Source organism: Gracilinanus agilis, chromosome 5, assembly GCF_016433145.1.
Source record: "Gracilinanus agilis isolate LMUSP501 chromosome 5, AgileGrace, whole genome shotgun sequence".
NCBI classification, from domain to species: domain Eukaryota; kingdom Metazoa; phylum Chordata; class Mammalia; order Didelphimorphia; family Didelphidae; genus Gracilinanus; species Gracilinanus agilis.
The window spans coordinates 189,542,368-189,560,098 of NC_058134.1; the positions used below are offsets into that span (position 1 = coordinate 189,542,368).

General features: G+C 33.5%; 2 protein-coding genes across 2 annotated transcripts in view; one reads left to right on the plus strand and one right to left on the minus strand.

The window, feature by feature from the left end:
* Positions 1–252: 252 nt before the first annotated feature.
* On the minus strand, positions 253–1,155 carry CAPZA3 (capping actin protein of muscle Z-line subunit alpha 3). Its single transcript, XM_044679798.1, has one exon. The coding sequence runs from the start codon at positions 1,153–1,155 to the stop codon at positions 253–255; it is 903 nt and encodes a 300-aa protein (XP_044535733.1).
* Positions 1,156–4,459: 3,304 nt separating this feature from the next.
* PLCZ1 (phospholipase C zeta 1) overlaps positions 4,460–17,731 on the plus strand; it is an 83,407-nt gene continuing 70,135 nt past the window's right edge. The window contains exons 1-3 of the mRNA XM_044679072.1: positions 4,460–4,576; positions 11,064–11,295; positions 16,729–16,930. Of these exons, the coding sequence (XP_044535007.1) occupies positions 11,205–11,295; positions 16,729–16,930 (293 nt within the window). The 5' untranslated portion in view covers positions 4,460–4,576; positions 11,064–11,204. The remainder of the gene's footprint in view (positions 4,577–11,063; positions 11,296–16,728; positions 16,931–17,731) is intronic.

Genomic DNA, 17,731 nt, shown 5'->3' on the forward strand with positions numbered 1-17,731 from the left:
TCTGGTTCAGTTTTGGGAAAGAGTTCATTCCCCCAGAGGATGAGATACTCCCTCAGAGTCTTGGCTTAGAGCAATCTCTTACAATTTTATAAGTTATCGGTTCCCTCTGTTCTTGATTTCTGTGCTCAGATATACACTCTAGGAAATACTTACCTTTTGGAGAAAAAAAACCCCAATCCAAAACAAAACAGAACAGTACTCCCCTTTTAAAATGACCCATTCAAAAACAGCCCGTCTCCAAGAACAAATCATTTATGTGATCCAGTTGCATAATGCGTTTTTTGAGTAACTGATATATCCATGCACAGGATACATCACCAACTTCATATCATTAACTATTCTCTGCCAGTCAATATAAGTACGAGTCACTGGAAGATCTCTTCTTAAAGTTTTTTTCAGTACAATAGTGAGCTCCTGTAATTCTTCTAGGACTGCAGCTTGAAATTTGTTTTCTTGCTCTTCTACAAACTTGGCAAAACCTAACGCCAGTTGAGCTTGGTTAACCACATCCAAGGAGTCCTGTACATCTTTACTGATATCAATGTGAAAGTTGATATGTTTAAAAAAGTGTGCTTTCACATAAATTGACCCAATTACTTGGGTGAGAAATGGAGTTACTGAAAAAATCCATTTTGATTTCCAAAGTCCATTCCAAAAATTTGAAACTTTGTAATGATGATCTTCTATGCAGGCTATCAAGAACTCCTTATTTTTTATGGTTTTCCTAAGTACATTGCAATTTCCTGATGGGAAGTGATTGCTCACATATATTTTTAAAGCATAAGATACCACCATCCTCAGACATTCTGCTTCATTACGGAGAACACCATGACTCTCAATGTCCTTCAATTGATTCTCAAGAACATCAAATTTGAAAGAAAGCCTGGAATGAGAGTCAAAAAAGCGCTGGTCACCCAGTTCATTGTGGTGAGCGAGTAATACTTGATGCCCGTCTATATTGAGTGGCACAAAATATTTTTTGCAGTATTTGTTACCAGCCCATTCTCCCTGTTGTCGCATTAGTTTTTCATCTTGAACCAGCAGAGAAAGGTCATCAAAACTCTTTCTAAATTCTCCTGGAGGGGCTTGCGTTAGCAAATTTTGAATGGCCCTTTCTTTCTTTTTCTCACTCACCTTATTGCGAATGTTTATCATTGTTTTTCTTACAAGAAAAGTAAAGATATTGAATTTAAGTATGACCAAAAGAACATCATAAAATGATCCTTTCCAATTGGCATGTTAAATGTTCAAGCAGAAGTTTTAATCATCATGCATCATCAGGAGTGGAAAGCTCTGACCTTCTAGATGATGTCATAATGCATTTTACTCAGGAATATTTAGAACTCTTGAGGAAGTCACAGAATGTATTCATGTGGAAAAAAGTTGTAAGGCCAACAGTCATCTGACAGGCTGATTTCCAGTGTAACAGCTCACTATATTCTGGGAATTTAAAGAACCCAGGTCTCCTGAATACTCCTCTGCAAAGGTGGTATGTCTGTGTTTGTGTTCCACACTGGGAGATATTTAGAGAAGTAGCCCCATGATTCAAGGAAGAGTTAGGGACACTAGTGAAGCTGGTTCACTGAACTTCTTAAGCCATTAGTAGAGCAACCTCGAATTATTTGAAAACACTTTATGAAAAGAAGACTTGAATAAATGTACAAAGAGAGAAATATCAACATTCTTATTGACTCAGTTCTTGAAAGCCATACTCTTCTGGTTTAAGGAAAAAACTGTAGTTTTAAATGGACACCAAGAGAGGTAGACCACCCTGTATCATATAGGGTAGGACTGGAACAGGTTGGTCTACCTCAGATTTTGCTCTGTAAAAGAAAGTGAAATGCTACAGATCATTCATGGGTTGTCCTCTACTCTTTTCCCCAGCAGCAGGTTGTGGCAGCAGCAGGTACATTAATGAAATCTACTACTTCAAGAGGCAAACCTGAGCACCTTTGGATGTACCATAAGAACAAGAAATGTGGAATGCTTGAATAATTGAGGAGAACAAGACATAAAGGGACCTAAGAAATGGAGAACAGATATCCATTCAGAAGTCATTTCTGCCTCCCGTGTTCTTTCTCCTGATCTCATACTTGCCTGGGTTTTGATTTCATCTTTTTCCAAGATTTTTTTTTGTTAGCAAAAAAAGCCTGTGCCCAAGGAATAGATTTTTAACCTAATGCCACACTTCTCTTAGATTTTCTCTAGTTTTGATATCATTCTCTTTCTTTGGTAAAGAATAAAAGAATTGCCATGCTGAGCCTGACCCATGATCCATATAACTTAACATTTTTCCTCTGGCATTAGCGCTATGACATGCTCTATTACTGGATAATTTCCTCCTAAATATCAGGCTCACAAGTTTAGATGTATCTCCCCAAAACATTTCAGTAGCTCTTAATCATCAAAGATAAAGGATATGTCTCATGAATTTACATGAATCTTAGTTAAAAGTGCTTATATTTTTAATATGTTCATTTCTTAGCAGTAATAAAATCATATATAGATTTAGAATTGAAAGAGACTTTTCCTATTGAACCTTCTCATTTTATAGATTATGAAACTGAGGCCCAGTGAGGTTAAGTGACTTGCCCAGGGTCATTCAGATAATGCCTAGGTTTGAGGCAGGATTTGAACCCAGATCTTCCTGATTGACTAGGACTCTGTCCATTGTACCACTTCCCTTATGTTTTCTAAAATTTTCTCCAATTCTCAATTAAGTAATATTTCTTTTCTGTGCTCTCAATTTATATATTTTGTGCTTCGATCATTCAAAGTTCAATCTTAAAGCTCTATAGAAATGGTAATTATTTTTATTATTATCATTAATCCCATCAGTTTTAATGAGAATTCATTGGTCTGATAAATCCGTGTTCCTGCTATATCTACCCCCACTGTGGTTATATTAAATGAGATAAAATTGACTCTCATCATTCATTTTATCCAGCCTGAATAGTAAAGATCTACTTAATTTATTCTCACAATAAATGGAAGTTCATTGGTCCTCTTGATCATTTTAGATCTATTCCTCTAGACTTCATTGAGGCATGAAATCTTTATCTAAATTCTAGGTGTGAACATACTATAGTTTTGTTTCCTATTCCTGATAGTGCTCAGAATTTGTCATCCTTTCTGGGTACAGTAGCACATTAAACTCATGCTTTCAGGGACTAATCTGTAAATAACTACTATGTTTCTTGCTGGCATCATGATTTTCTATCTCAGATTTTCCTTCTCTCACCTATAATTTTCATCATTTCATGTCTTTGAATGCCTTTACTCCACTGAGATACTTATATTGATCCAAATACAGTCTTTCCTCCCATCTAATTTTTATTATTTGGTATATAGTTAAAAATATAACAATATGCATACTTATATATTTATACATCTATACATATGTCCATGGGATAGGTAGAAACAAAGACAGAGGAAGAGAGGGGAGAGAGAATACAAAGAGAGCCAAAGAGAAAGTGGAGAGGGAATTTGGAGTTAGAGAACATTTTATGATAGGAAGAATGCTGGATTTGAAGTTAGAGTATATGATTTAAAATCCTAGCTCTTCTACTTATATCAATGGGCAAGTCACTTCTTTCTCTGGGTCTCAGTTTCTCCTTTAATGTGTATGACATACACATAATAAGGTAGCTAGGTATATTGGATAGAGTTCTGGATCTGAAATCAGGAAGTACTAGTTCAAATCCAGCCTTAAATTCTTATTTGTTTTGTGACCCTGGACAAGTCATCTAATCTTGGTTTGCCATAGTTTCCTCATCCAAAAGATTGGGGTAATAATAGTATCTACCTTCTGGTGTTGTAAGGATGATATGAAATAATAATTGTAAGAGCTCACCGTAATGCCTGACACACAGTAAACACTAGAGGTTAGCTAGTATTATGATACACATAAATATTATAGATAACATTATTATACACTCATATTTCTATGTATGTACACACACACACACACACACACACACACACACACATATATATATATAACATTTTTTGTTTTGTTTAGTCATTTTAGTTACGTCTGACTCTGTGATCTCATTTGGAAAAAACATTGGAGTGGTTTGCCATTTTCTTCTCCAGTTCATTTTATAGATGGGAAACTGAGGCAAATAGGGTTAAATAACTTGTTCAGGGTCACACAACAAATAAGAGTCAAAGGCTGGATGGGAACTCATCAAGATGAGTCCTGATTCCAGGAACAGTGCTCTATCCACTGAGCCACATGGCTACCCATATTTTCTTTTAGAGTGATCTTATTTTAAGGATATGGTCTACACTAAAATTGACTCTGTATTTGAACAAATACAGCATACTATCTGTATCTTTTTAAACAAATTAACTGTTCCTAAAATAAACTTTAAATATTTAGTTACCTAACAACTTTTACATACTAAGTGTTAAACATTAGACTTTCCTTAACTTGTTTTTTCTCCATACATGGTTCTTATCTGTTATACAGGAGGACTTTAGAGCTGGAAGAATCTGCCTTGAAAAAACGGTGAAATTACTTGAAAAGCTAAGTATCCGGTGTGATGGTAATCATGTCAAAAATGTATTTAAGGTGAGAAGATATATTAATTTAATTTTCTTTTGTGGGCTTGTCAATGTAAATTGGTGGATAGTTACTCTCTTTTATGGTTACTGCACTATTACACATGACAAATGAAGTCTTTTGGAAATCAAAGCATACATTAATGCTTATTTCTGACAATGGATAGTAGTTTGGACAAAAAGAAAAAATGACAGCTAATAGAAAATGAGAATATTTAGTCATCTACACAATTTAATTCAACTTTGATTAATCTCTTTTGTAGAAAGTTTGCTGACCATGAAAATACGAATGCAATGTTATCTGATTTAAAATAGGTATCATCATTGTTCTCCAAGTTAGGCTATTTTAAGGTCCTTTTCTAATCTTAAAGGGCTATATAAATAGTCACAATTAGGATTGTTATCCTATAAATATGAATTGTTGTTACGAAAAGCATGAATAAGGGTTCTATGAAAAAAGTCAGCATTAACTCTAATTAGTCACTAGTGCCAAAGCCAACATAAAGCCAGTAACTTGGGGTGGAGGTGGGCTAACAAGAGGTGGTAGTGGGTAGATGTCTAGGACTTGACAAGAGAAATCCTATTCTTGGAGCATGAGCTGAGCTGAAGCTGGAGGGATACCTAAAGAAATAATACTTTCCTGCTTACTCATGCCTCTTGTTCTGGACACTGAAGTTTTTCAAAGTCTGCCCTAAACTACAGTTCCTATAACTAAACACAATACTCCAAGTATGGTCTGACCAAGGCAGAGTAAGAAGGAAAATCACCTCCTTATTTCAGGAAGTTCCATCTAAACGACCAAAGGGTGAAGTTAGTTTTTTTGGCCTCCATATCAAAGCGCATTGACTCATATTTAACTTGTGGTCTTCAAAAATCCAGCTCTTTTTCAGACAAAAACCCTGCAAATATTTTTTTCTTCATCTTGTACTGTGGAATTGTTTTTTTGAACTAAAGTATAAAACTTTACATTTATCCATTTTACATTTAATTTTACCAGATTTAGTCCAATGTTCTAGCTCATCGAACTTTTTTTTTAAAATTCCCACTCTTATTCAATGTGTTAGCTATCCTTTCTAATTGAAGGTCTTCTTCAAATTTGAACTGCATGTTATGTATACTTTTATCCAAGACACAAATTAAAAAGCTAAACCTTGGAAGGTCAAGCCCAGATGCCTGGGGCAGTGTCCCGAGACCTCTTACTAAGTTGGCCTCTAAGCATTAATTGAGTCCATCATTCAAATAGTCCAAATCCATATTTTGTACAAGAATAGATATTTTATTAAAAGCATTGCAAAAATTTAGATAAGCTATGTAGTATTCCTTGATTTACCTTTTAAATAATGCTGCCAAAGTGGGAAATAATGGTTTGGCAAGGCTTCTTGATGAGGCAATTATGGACTTAAAAATATCATTGCTTTCTTTTTTTTTTTAGATACTAATTAACCACTTATTTAACAATACATTCTCTATTTTTTTCTAGGAATTGACAACAAAATCACTCTCCTATAGTTTGTAGATTCTATTCTTATTCACTTTTTATTTAAAAATCAGGATAGCTTTTGCCCTTCTTCAGTTCTATGATGCCTCTCCTGCCTGTTCTCTATATTCTTTCCAATATCACTGAAAGTGGTTCAGCATTCAATTCACCAATACTTTGGGTATTCAAGGATATAGTTCATCCAGGCCAGGTGTCCTGAATCTGTCTAAGACAGCTAGATGCTTTCTTCTTCTCTCTTATGTGTCTCATGTTATCACCTCCCTTTTATCCATTTTTGTTCTGTTATTTTTACTGTAAAGGTTATTCTCTTTGGCAGAGAAAAAGGAAATAAAAATGAGCAACGATACCTTTTGGATATTGTCAGTTGTCACAGCATATTTATATTTTAGCAAATCACTTGATAAAATCTTTTTGTTATTATGGACATGTTTAATGAATATGGACTAGATGATAGGGTTAGGTGGGATCACAACTTATTAAAAAGCAGAAAAGAATGATTGTGTGAGAAGCAGAGGGGAACAGTGGATAAAGTTCTGGATTTGTAGTTAGAAAAATCTAGGTTCAGATCCTGCTTTGCAAACTTACTGGCTGTTTTGACCATAGAAAAGTCAGATAAACTTTTTCTGCCTCAGTTTCCTTAGCTATAAAATGAAGGCATTGGAACCAGTGGCTTCTATGGTATCTTCTAACTCCAAATCTATAGTTCTATGAACTTTATTTTTTTGTGATTTCATCAGTTGGATAATGGAAGAATCAGTTGATCAATGATTGCCTCCTTCTCTCCCTTGCCATCTCTCAAATATCTTTTGAAAGCTCCAGGCCACAAGGTTTGTCAATAATCATAAGTTCTCTTTGTGTCAGTTTAGAATGCCGACACCTTTAAAATCACCAGTTCTTTCTTACTCTGCTTAAACTAGTACAGATATTATCAAAGTAAACCAAATTCTTTTGTTTTGTAAAAATTTTTCAAGGATAAACTATGTTGAGCAATTACTTTTTTTAAAAATCACTTGTTTTGAGCCTCATTATTAAGATCTTTGCAATGCTTTTTACATAATATTCATCTTTTCAGAAAATTATCACAGCTGTATTGCTGTGTGTTCTAAAGTGTGATGCTGAGAACTGAGCTCACTCCTCCAAATATCATCTGATTAGGGCAGAGTTAGTTAATCCTTACAGTTGGAAGCAATTCCTTTCATAATGCAGCCCAATTTGCTATTAGCTTTATTAATGACCATATCATACTGTTGACTTAAGTATTGAGTTTGAAGGTTGTTAAAACTCCTAAGTCTTTTTTCGCCTTGTTCTTGTGTTATCTATTTCTAACTTAAGAGCAATGGGTAGAAGTCACTGGGAGGTAAATGTAGGTTTTATGTAAGAAGAAACATTCTCATAAGAATAACCCTAATTGCATGGCTGGTTGACTTTGGGATATGATGGGCTCTCTCCAATGGAGGTTTTTAATCAAAGGAAGGTTGACCACTTGACAGATTTGCAGCAGAGCGGATGTCTTCCAAATGGATTTATATTGCTCCAGAATCCCTTCAAACTTCAAAATTCTGTGATTGTGTGCTTGTCTGTTTTTAAAAAGTGCATTTTCACTAAGCAAGTAAGCAAGAAGATTGCTTTTCTAAAACCCATCTACAAAATCCCACAAGACCTAGTTAAACTAATTTCATTGTATACTTAATATAGCAGTTCTCAAAAGATAAATTAGAATTAAGATTAGCAGATAAAATTGTTGTCCTTTCTTAACCTTAGCAACAGAATATTAATGGGACTATAACAGAATCTTGTACCATATATTTCTTGTTCTTATTTTTTCCCCAAGATGTGCATAGATATCTATTTGTTTTTTCCTTTCAGGCTTAGAACTACTTTTTGTGTGTGTCTCTCTTCTACAATGTAGTGTGGTAGGACAAGAATGACTAGGAGTCAAGATTAAATTCTAATTCTTCTACTTCAATGTCCATGTGATTTTGGGCAATTTGCTTCATATCTCTGAACCTTATTTTTCTAATCTGTATAATGGGAATTGTAATAGATGCCAAGACTATCTTGTGGAATCGTTGTGAGGACTGAATGACTGAATATATACATATTTAGACCAATTTTCATTAATATTTGGGAAGTTCAGGACAGTACAGCTAGTGATCTTCTATATAATATTCTCTGTGTTCGAATATACAGTACTATGATGAATTGGCTTTTCTTCATTTCACTCCAACCCCCTCCTTATCTCTTATCCTCTTGGTGTGTCTGTGCTTCGGCTCTCATAGAATTTATTTTTGTAGTGTGCTTTTTTTTCTCTGTCTCTCTCATTCTCATTCTTTTTTGGTTCATCTACCAATCATTATGTTTCTTTGAACTCAGGTCTTGGGAGTTATTGAATTGAACTCTCCTTGCGCTTTTTGAACTTTGAATCAGGAATTTTCAGCCTTATAATCTCTCCCTAGTGTCAACCTGAATTTAATGTATTTATAAAAAACAAGTTACCTGAGGGGTTTTAGTTATTATATTTAATCAAAATGTTATGTTTCTTTAACATAATAGCGCTATATGAACTAGTCAAGGATACTACGGAATTCAAAAGTTTAATTCACACTGGTATTCACCTGAATTTGTCTAGATTAATGAGATTTTATAGTAAAACGTTAAAAAAAACAGGCGTGGATGGAAAATTCAATGCAAGCCAAAAGTATGATATGATAGTTAAGGGAGATAATGCCATTTGTCATTTTGGGTTTCATTTAGGAGAGAGGAAGTATGGAATTGCTGTTGGTCCTTCCTTCCTATCCCCTCCATATTTTCCTTAGGATTTTATATATACTCACATATGTAAGTAATATTTCTTTTTTAATTTAGGATTTTATATATACACACATATATAAGTAATATTTCTTTTATTAATTACTATTATCAAGTAAAATTTCTTTTATTATGTGTAACTTTCATTTAAATTTTGTCTAACTTTGGCAGTGTGAGTTGTATAACACTAAATCTACAAATCAGTTTAGTTTATCTGTTAAATTCTGCTGACAGTCCAGCTTCAAGCAAAAAATATCACTCCAGTTATTGAAATTATCCAAATAAAAATGAATTCACAACAAAGATATTAAAATAATTATCAGATTACCTAGTAAATATCAGTTTCCCAAATTAATGGAACTCGTAATAGAGAATTTATCCCAATCTCTGAAAATGGCTTAAGAAGGCAATTTTGTCAGATTTTTTAAAAAAATGCTATTTGGTGATGGAGTGAAAAATGTCTTTTATGTTATGTCAATCTGGACATTTTATATTTTTACTGGTGCCAATAAACTACCAAGAACTAGATAAGAATAACAAAATCCACTGGGAGGAACAAAATTGTGGAATCTGAATGAATAAATGAAAATCATTTATTTGCTACATGCAAAACATTGTGCTAAGCCCTAAAATCTTGCAAATAGAAAAAAAGCAAAACAGTGCCTGATCTCAAAGAATTCAGATTTTAATAGGGGGAGGCAACTAATGCAGGAATTTTTAGTTTCACATTAGATGGAAAGATTCAGTAGTTCTTAGGGCATATCAGTAAAGATTATAGTAAGCATCTCCTTTAGTAGCATTTCCATTGATAAAACTTTATTCTTTTATGACACTGAGCGTTTGACAGTACCACTTCAGTAAATCAGTGACAAAATTCAGAACATGAACTATTTGGGGAAGAATTGTTACTTGACAAGACATCTGGGAAAACTAGAAAGCAGCTTTTTGGGGGGAAAAGTTTAAATCAGCATGTTATACTATATACTGCAAAAAGCTAAAAAAAAGATATGAGTTCCAAACATAAAAAAATCAAGCTATTAACAATTTAGAGGACAAGATCAGATAACTTTCATAACTATGTCAATGAGAATTAGACATAACTTTGTCTAAGGAGAATTCTTAACCAAAAAGGGAATCTAGAGGAAAGCACAAAAAAAAGATAAAATGGATAATTATTCTTATATGAAATTGAAAAGCTTATGAACAAAATCAATGTATTTAAAATAAAGCTACAGCATTTACTAGAACTATTTTTATAAGGGTAACATGCAATATATAGGGAATTAGTATAAATATATTGGAGGCAAATGGGTAATCAGGAATTGATACCTATGATTAAAAAAAAAGAGATAGTAAGAAAGCAACTAGAACAAATTTTGGTTGTCACTTAGAGTCCTCTACAATATGGCTACAGTATTATATCATCCTAACCTTCGGTCCCACTACACCTCAACTTCCAGTTTTTAATTCTACTTACTGTTTCCTTACATGTGCATGAATGTACATTCCTTCCTTGGACATGACTTCATGCTTTTATCATGCTACTGTCCCATTCGGAATGAGCTCACTTTTGTTTATCTATATACTATATATGTGTATTATATAGTATACCTATATACTATACATTTTCTAGGCCATTTCCATTTTCTGCTTTTCCATGAACTTTCTCCAAGTATTCCAGTTGGTTCTTTGTTTTCTGAAAGACAAATCACTTATTGTCTCATTCTTCCAATCATTTGAAATTTGATCACATACTACTTTTAATTGTAATTTAATTGAATTGTTTAACTCATCTCCTTACCTCTCTCAAAAGTTCCTTAGGGGGTGCTATCACTTTTTTGGTGTTATTGTTGTTGATCACCTATACTGTTATAATTCTCATAGCATGGTATTATTTTAACATTTAATGACCAATAATATTTATTGAATGATTGCCTGAATAAAATCAATGGTTAAAATCTAGAATTGAAAGAAAACAATCCTTCTTATTTTTACCTACATTTATTGTGGGATAATGTGATGATAATAAGTGATGGTGATATATTTTTCCTGCTTCATATTTCTTTTGGGGTGGATTTTTCACAGTAAAATTTAATATATTTTTGTATTTAAAGTTTTGTGATTAAAAACACTTTTTAAAAAAGGTTAAAATGCATATGTGACTCCATAAGTTCTTTCTTTTTTTTAGTAGGAAAATGACAAACAGAAGAGTGGAAAAATAACCATAGAAGAATTTAGAACAATTTATCGGAGTTTTGCTTACAGAGAAGATATTGTTGAGATTTTCAATGTTTATTCTCGAAACCACAAAATTCTGTCCGAACAAAATCTGATGGAATTTCTTAAAAAAGAACAATATGTACTTGAGATGAATAAAAGCATTGCCTATGAGATAATTCAAAAATATGAACCCATCGAAGAAGGTATAATCTTTTCTTATTTGCTTTAGTGTTTATAGTGCAAAGATTTTTGTTATATATAATATATTTTTAATGAATATTTTTGAATCCAGTCTTTTTAGTTTAATGATGGTCCATATTTATTTGTATGAAAATAGTGGCATGCCATATTATTACATTCCCATACATAAAATATTGACCATATTTTGTATATAACCTGTTTTTTCAAGGAAAACCCTCCCTTCCCCCTTCTTTTCCTCAACTCTTGCTCCTAACATACTTTTTTTCTCTATGTCCACTGACCGCCTTCCTTGCTTTCATTTTTACTCTTTCCTCATATTTTCTTCCTTTTTTTTACACTGTTCTTTCCTTATCTAGGGCTACCACCTTTGTCTTATACTCAATATATTTCCTTCTCTTGGGTATATCACTCAGAACAGTGATGGTGCACCTTTTAGAGACATTAGAGACTGAGTGCCCAAATTGCAACCCTTACACTGCATGTGTGTCCCCTAACTTACCTCAGACAGGGGAGGGAGGAAATGTTCCCCTTGGGCTACTAGTTAGAGTGGAGGGTCATGTGAGAAATATTCACAGATGGTGGAGAAGGGGAGGGGAGCAGCAGTACATGCCATAGATTTACCAACATGGACTCATGAATGATAGCTAGATTGACAGTTCATTCTTTTCCCAAAAAATACATAATAGTGTGTTCCTTTTTTTTCCTAGCACATGACTCAAGGATGGTGCTGGATAAAAAATGCTAGAGCTATGTAGTAATAACATATGCTATGTAGTAAAAATATAGCTCTCTAGTGTTTTCCTTGTTTGGTCACTTAGTAGTGTCTGACTCTTGACCACTCCATGGACCATACTTTTCATGGGGTTTTCTTGGCAGATATTAGAGGGGTTTGTCATTTCCTTTTCCAGTGGATTAAGGCAAACAGAGATTAATGGATTTGTCTAAGGTCACATAACTAGAAAATGTCTGAGGATAGATTTGAACTCAGATCTTCCTAACTGCAGTCCAGTGTTTTATCTCCTGAGGCTTCTGGCTGTGAAATGAAGCTTCAATATATATAAAATACAAGCAATAATATGTCAACATGTATTAACATGCAATTGGACACAAGGCATAAATTACCTGCACAAACATTAATATTACCATCTGAATAGATATTTAACCACTTTCCTTTCTCCTGAAGCAAAATAAGTTTCCTTCATCACAGATGTGATCATTCAAATTCTTATGAACTATTCACATTTCTGCTACCTGATGGTATGGCCTGATTATTATTAGCATTTAAAAAATCTTTGGATCATATCACAGGGCCCTCTATATCTGAAATTTAGCTCCATTCTCCAGTCTCTAAACTTTTCTGTGAAAGCCCACTTCAAAGTGAATCCTTCCAGTTTGTGCATGAGGTGGCAAGTCTCACTGTAGCTAGATCTTCTCCTGGGGAATGCAGCCAGTTTCTCATGGTCATCACTCTTGTGGTACATGATTGCTTCATGGCCTTCCAGACTAGCATCTGTACAGAGGACAAAAGGCTTCCATGGATCTGGGCAGACCAATCCTGGTAGATATATAACACAGCCGACAAAGTCTTTGAAAGCTTTTTTACTTTTCTTTGTCTAGTAATCTCTAAATGACTTCATAGAATTTAGAACAATTTAATCTTCCCCATTTTCCCCCTGATTCTCTTTAATCACACATTCATGAGTGAAATTATTTAATAGTTTAGCCATGGCAGCATACTGTAAAATTTGAGATAATAGCCTTCCAAATCCTAGAAATGTTCCTAAATCTTACAGCATTTTGAATGTGGTCAGTTAAAAGAGAGTATTTATGTGTTTTCTCAGTCAGTTTTATATCTTGCTGATATCCTCTGATAAACATGCATAAGAGAGGCTTTGAAAAACTGGAACTTGTCAGTTGATAGCTTTGGATGAGTCTTCTCTTTAGCTGATCTAACATTTTCATTGGAACATCCTTATTTTTCCCCACTGTCTTTCAAAAGAAAAGTAATGAGACCATCTTAATATACCAACACTTCAAGAAAATGCACACGTCTTGCTATTTTCTCCATTGGATGTTGGAAAGTGGCACATGGAATTGAGATGCTTTGTGGCATATATTCAAATAGGTAAAATCAAATTGGGTAGATGAAAACTGTCATGTCTTTGTCTTCTACCATAGGAGTCTGAGCTTAGTCATGCATTAAATCTAATACCAACATTGAAAGCTACTGCTGGCCCAAGAGATAGTCCAGGGCATCCAGAACCCGTAATATAGTGTACTGCTCTACTTTTATTCTTTTATTTAGATAATGGTAGGTTATATATACATAGTCATATCTCTTCATTTTTATTCTATACTCCACTATAAATAATATATGCGTGATACTAGATTTTGCGATGACATCACAATCAACAGTTCTTTCAGAGAGTTTCTGAAATATTGATTAAGAATAAATTTAGATTGTGGAGTGGAACTATGATAGTAGTTTAGAGGAAGCAAACCAGCTGAATTTTTGCAACATCCCCCTCCAAATAACTGCAATAATGGCTCAAATTGAATTCTGGAATGGTAGAGCCAACAAAAGGTCAGGACAAGACATTTTTCCATCCTGAGACAACTTAGGATATTATAAGGAGAGGTCTGTGGTATTGGGTTGGGGACTGAATCAGAGAAGATGCAACAGGAGCCCAGTATTGGGTAAAGGAGTCAACAGAGACAGAAACAGCACTAATTTTGGGAACTGTCAGCTCAGAGATAGAAAGGAGATTTGACAGTTGGGCAAAAAGAGATTACAGGGGATACTTTGTTGATACTAGGCATTGGACTTGGTGCTGTTTGGCAAATCTATTACCTATATACAATTCTGGGTCACAGTTCAGTCACAAAATAGCAGGATCCCTAGTCACAGTTCTAAGGCAGTGAAAAGAATTTATTGCAGCAGGAGAGCAGGAGACCTGATCACAATTCCATATCTGAGAAGAGTATTTGTACTTGTAGCTATAAGAGATTAGGGACCTTTCCTGAGTAAGACCAGAGTACAGATTGGGAGAGCAGTAACCATACTTCTCCCTGCATCACACATCACCTTGGAAGCACCAAAACCTCATAGACCCCCAGAGCTAGCTCTGAAAACAGCAGCACAAAAAAGTCTGAAGCTAGAGACAGTGCCTTCCCACAGCTAAGTGAGCAGAGCACAACTTTAACATAAAATTGAAAGTCAAGAAATAGTGTAGAAAAATGAGTAAACAACAAAAAAGAAAATGACCACTCTACAGTGGCAGTGAAGACCAAGACACAAAATCAGAAAAAGGTAATAATGTGAAAAATAAGCAAAAATTCAAAAGAAAAAATTATAATTTGACATAAGCCTAACAAGAATTCCTGGAAGAGTTAAAGAAAGAGATAAGAGAAATAGAGGAAAAATCAGGAAAAGAAATGAGAGTGATTCAAGTAAATTATGAAAAGAGAATAGGTTGGTAAAAGAGACATAAAAATACTGAAGAAAACGACACCTTAAAAATAAAATGAGCTAAGTGGCAAAAAAAGACCCAAAGTTTACTGAAAAAAAAATCTCTTTAAAAAGAATAGGCCAAATGGAAAATCAGGTGCAACAATTCACTGAAGAAAATAGTTTCTTAAAAATTAGATTTGGGCAAGTAGAAGATAATGACTCCACAAGACATCAAGAAAGAATATAATGAAGTCAAAAGAATGAAAAAGGAGAAAAGATAAAATAGATAATCAGAAAAACATGACCTGGAAAACAGATCAAGGAGAGATAATTTAAGAGTTATTGAACTACCTGAAAGAATAAACCTAGATTATTCCTGGAAGGGTTAAGGATCAGTCATTAAGAATTTATTAAGATGCCCTCCACTGCTTGTTTGGATTCCCTTGTAGCAACTTCCTTTGCATGTCTTGTTAATGGTCCCCTGCTGTTGTGCCTGCTGCTGCCGCTGCTACCTGAGAGGTAGTACAGCCCCTGTGCTCTACATCTTTGCAAGCTACTTTTAAATGTAATAGGTTATAATTGTTCTGCTATATTGTTCTGAGGCAAAATAGATCCAGAGCTGACCTAAAAACCAGAAAGACGTGGGTTCCGGTACTGCATTTTAACAAATATTGGCTATGTCACCCTAAGCAAGTCACTAATCTTCTCATTGCTCTATGCAATTCTTTAGGACTATATGTTATAGAGATGCTGGCATGCATTGGTAGAAGGAGTTTCTTCACCTGAGAGTTTTCTATACAAATAAAATTATAGTTCCAGTTCCTATTGAATTTTTGACCCCTCTTTTTTCCTATTTATTCAGTAAAATTTATTGTTTTTTTAATATTTGAAACTTCATAAATATCCATGCTTGGTTACTGTATATTTTACAGTCTTAATAAAGCCAAAATGAATTCTGTTCTATTAGCTAAGGTTCTGGCCACCTCCAGTTTCCACATTTTTGTTATCTTCAAACAACAGATAAACCATTCCTACTTCATCAACAGAAAACAACTATTGTTATTTATTTTCCCATATTTTGAAGTGTACCTAAATACATCAAATTACTGATTACATGAAGGCAAAAGGCTAAAAATGTGTATAAATTATAGCTATTATAATTTGCAATACCTTTAGTACCATATAATCCCACGTCCTTGAATTTATACAACCTCTGACATAAAAAAAGTGCAAAATGAAGGTCTCACAGGTTCATGCACCAAATTGTGTGGTATATAGAGATGTATTTTTTTAAGCAATAGAAGAATCCTGGAAAATTACATTACTTGATTTTCTTAATCATAATTTAAAATACCTAATTAAAATTTGCTAAATAATGAAGTCTTTTTTACAGAAACTTTAGAAAACTAAAAGCTAAATAGTGAAGTAAGTAATATTGTTTGCCATTTAAAAATGAAAATGATCTTTTATAGAATTTAAGTTAATAGAGGCACATTTGGCATATCTTGGACAGTTATGTGGCACAATGAATAGAGACTTGGATTTGGAGTCAGAAAGATATTTAATATCTTTGTAACCTTGGTAGGCTTAAGTCTCCTCATATCCAAAATTAGGATAATAATGGGCATCTACTTTCCAGAGATGTTGTGAGGATCAGAACATGCAGTATATGTGAGGGACACTATATATAAAAGACTCTGCCAACCTTGAAGGACCATATAAATGCTAGCTATAATATTTTAAAAGTACTAGAACAAACTTATAGTGATTTTATTTACTTGGCCTTCTGAGAGGTATCATTTGTGAAAATTAAGACATTTTATTAACTTAATTTTGAACTGGAAGATCTTGGGGTTATTGGAAATTCTAGTAATTTTAACAATGTATTAATATTTGAGAGATAATGTCTAGTACTAAATACATTTGAAATAGACATTTTTTAGTTGGGAAAAATAATTTTTGCTTTCTTTTAATATTTTTATAGTGAAAAATCAACACCAGATGACAATTGAAGGATTTTTAAGATACATGAACTCAAATGATTGCTTTCTATTTAAAAAGAATTGTACCCAAGTTTATCATGATATGACTCGTCCTTTAAGTGATTATTTTATTTCATCTTCTCATAACACCTACCTGATTTCTGGGCAGTTAATAGGTCCAAGTGACCTTTGGGGCTATGCAAGGTATTTATTTTCCCACTTAATTTGAAATACTACACAACCTTGGCATCTCACTGGAGCAGGTGGGTAAGGAACATTAGTATATGTGTGTCTCATAATCGCCTTTCTTCCTAGGAGATATTTGACAAGTTTCCCATGTAAGACTGTCTATTCCCACTGACATAATAAAAAAGTTATTTTTAGTTTAATAATTAATGGAGTTATTATGAAGAGAAAAAGAAAGACTGAATTCCTACTTCCCTATCTCCACTGAAATTAGTTTGTATCTAAGCCAGTGTCTGATATGGTTTATGTGTAGTCTATCTATAAGGCTATTTCAGTGAAACCAAGTAAATTATATGTAATTACAAATGTTTTAAATATGATCTCTGACCAACTTAATGAATAAATATAATATGTTCTATTAAGATAGTACAAAATTTAAAAATTATATATTTATATATAATTTATATATATATAATTTATATACATATATTTATATATTTATATATTATGTCATTTGCTAGGTATTGTAACAACTATATACATATAACAACATATATATAACTATATATGTTTATGAAAAATCTCTATTGCTTCATACTCTGTCATGACAATTACTCCATTGAAAGTAGGAGAAATATAAAATTGAACTAGTTTTCACAACTTTCATAAAAAAGAAACAGGTATTTGTAAAACACATGCTTTCAGGTAATAAAAATATGACAAACTCAGTCTATAAATTAAAAAAAGACCACTTTGAACTTAAAGTTATAATTCGGGTCTAGTATAATGATGGCAGGGATTTTATTCCAATAAATAACA

Bases quoted from the DNA above. Each gene is read 5' to 3' on its own strand.
- CAPZA3 (XM_044679798.1), bottom strand. From the start codon at position 1,155: ATGATAAACATTCGCAATAAGGTGAGTGAGAAAAAGAAAGAAAGGGCC.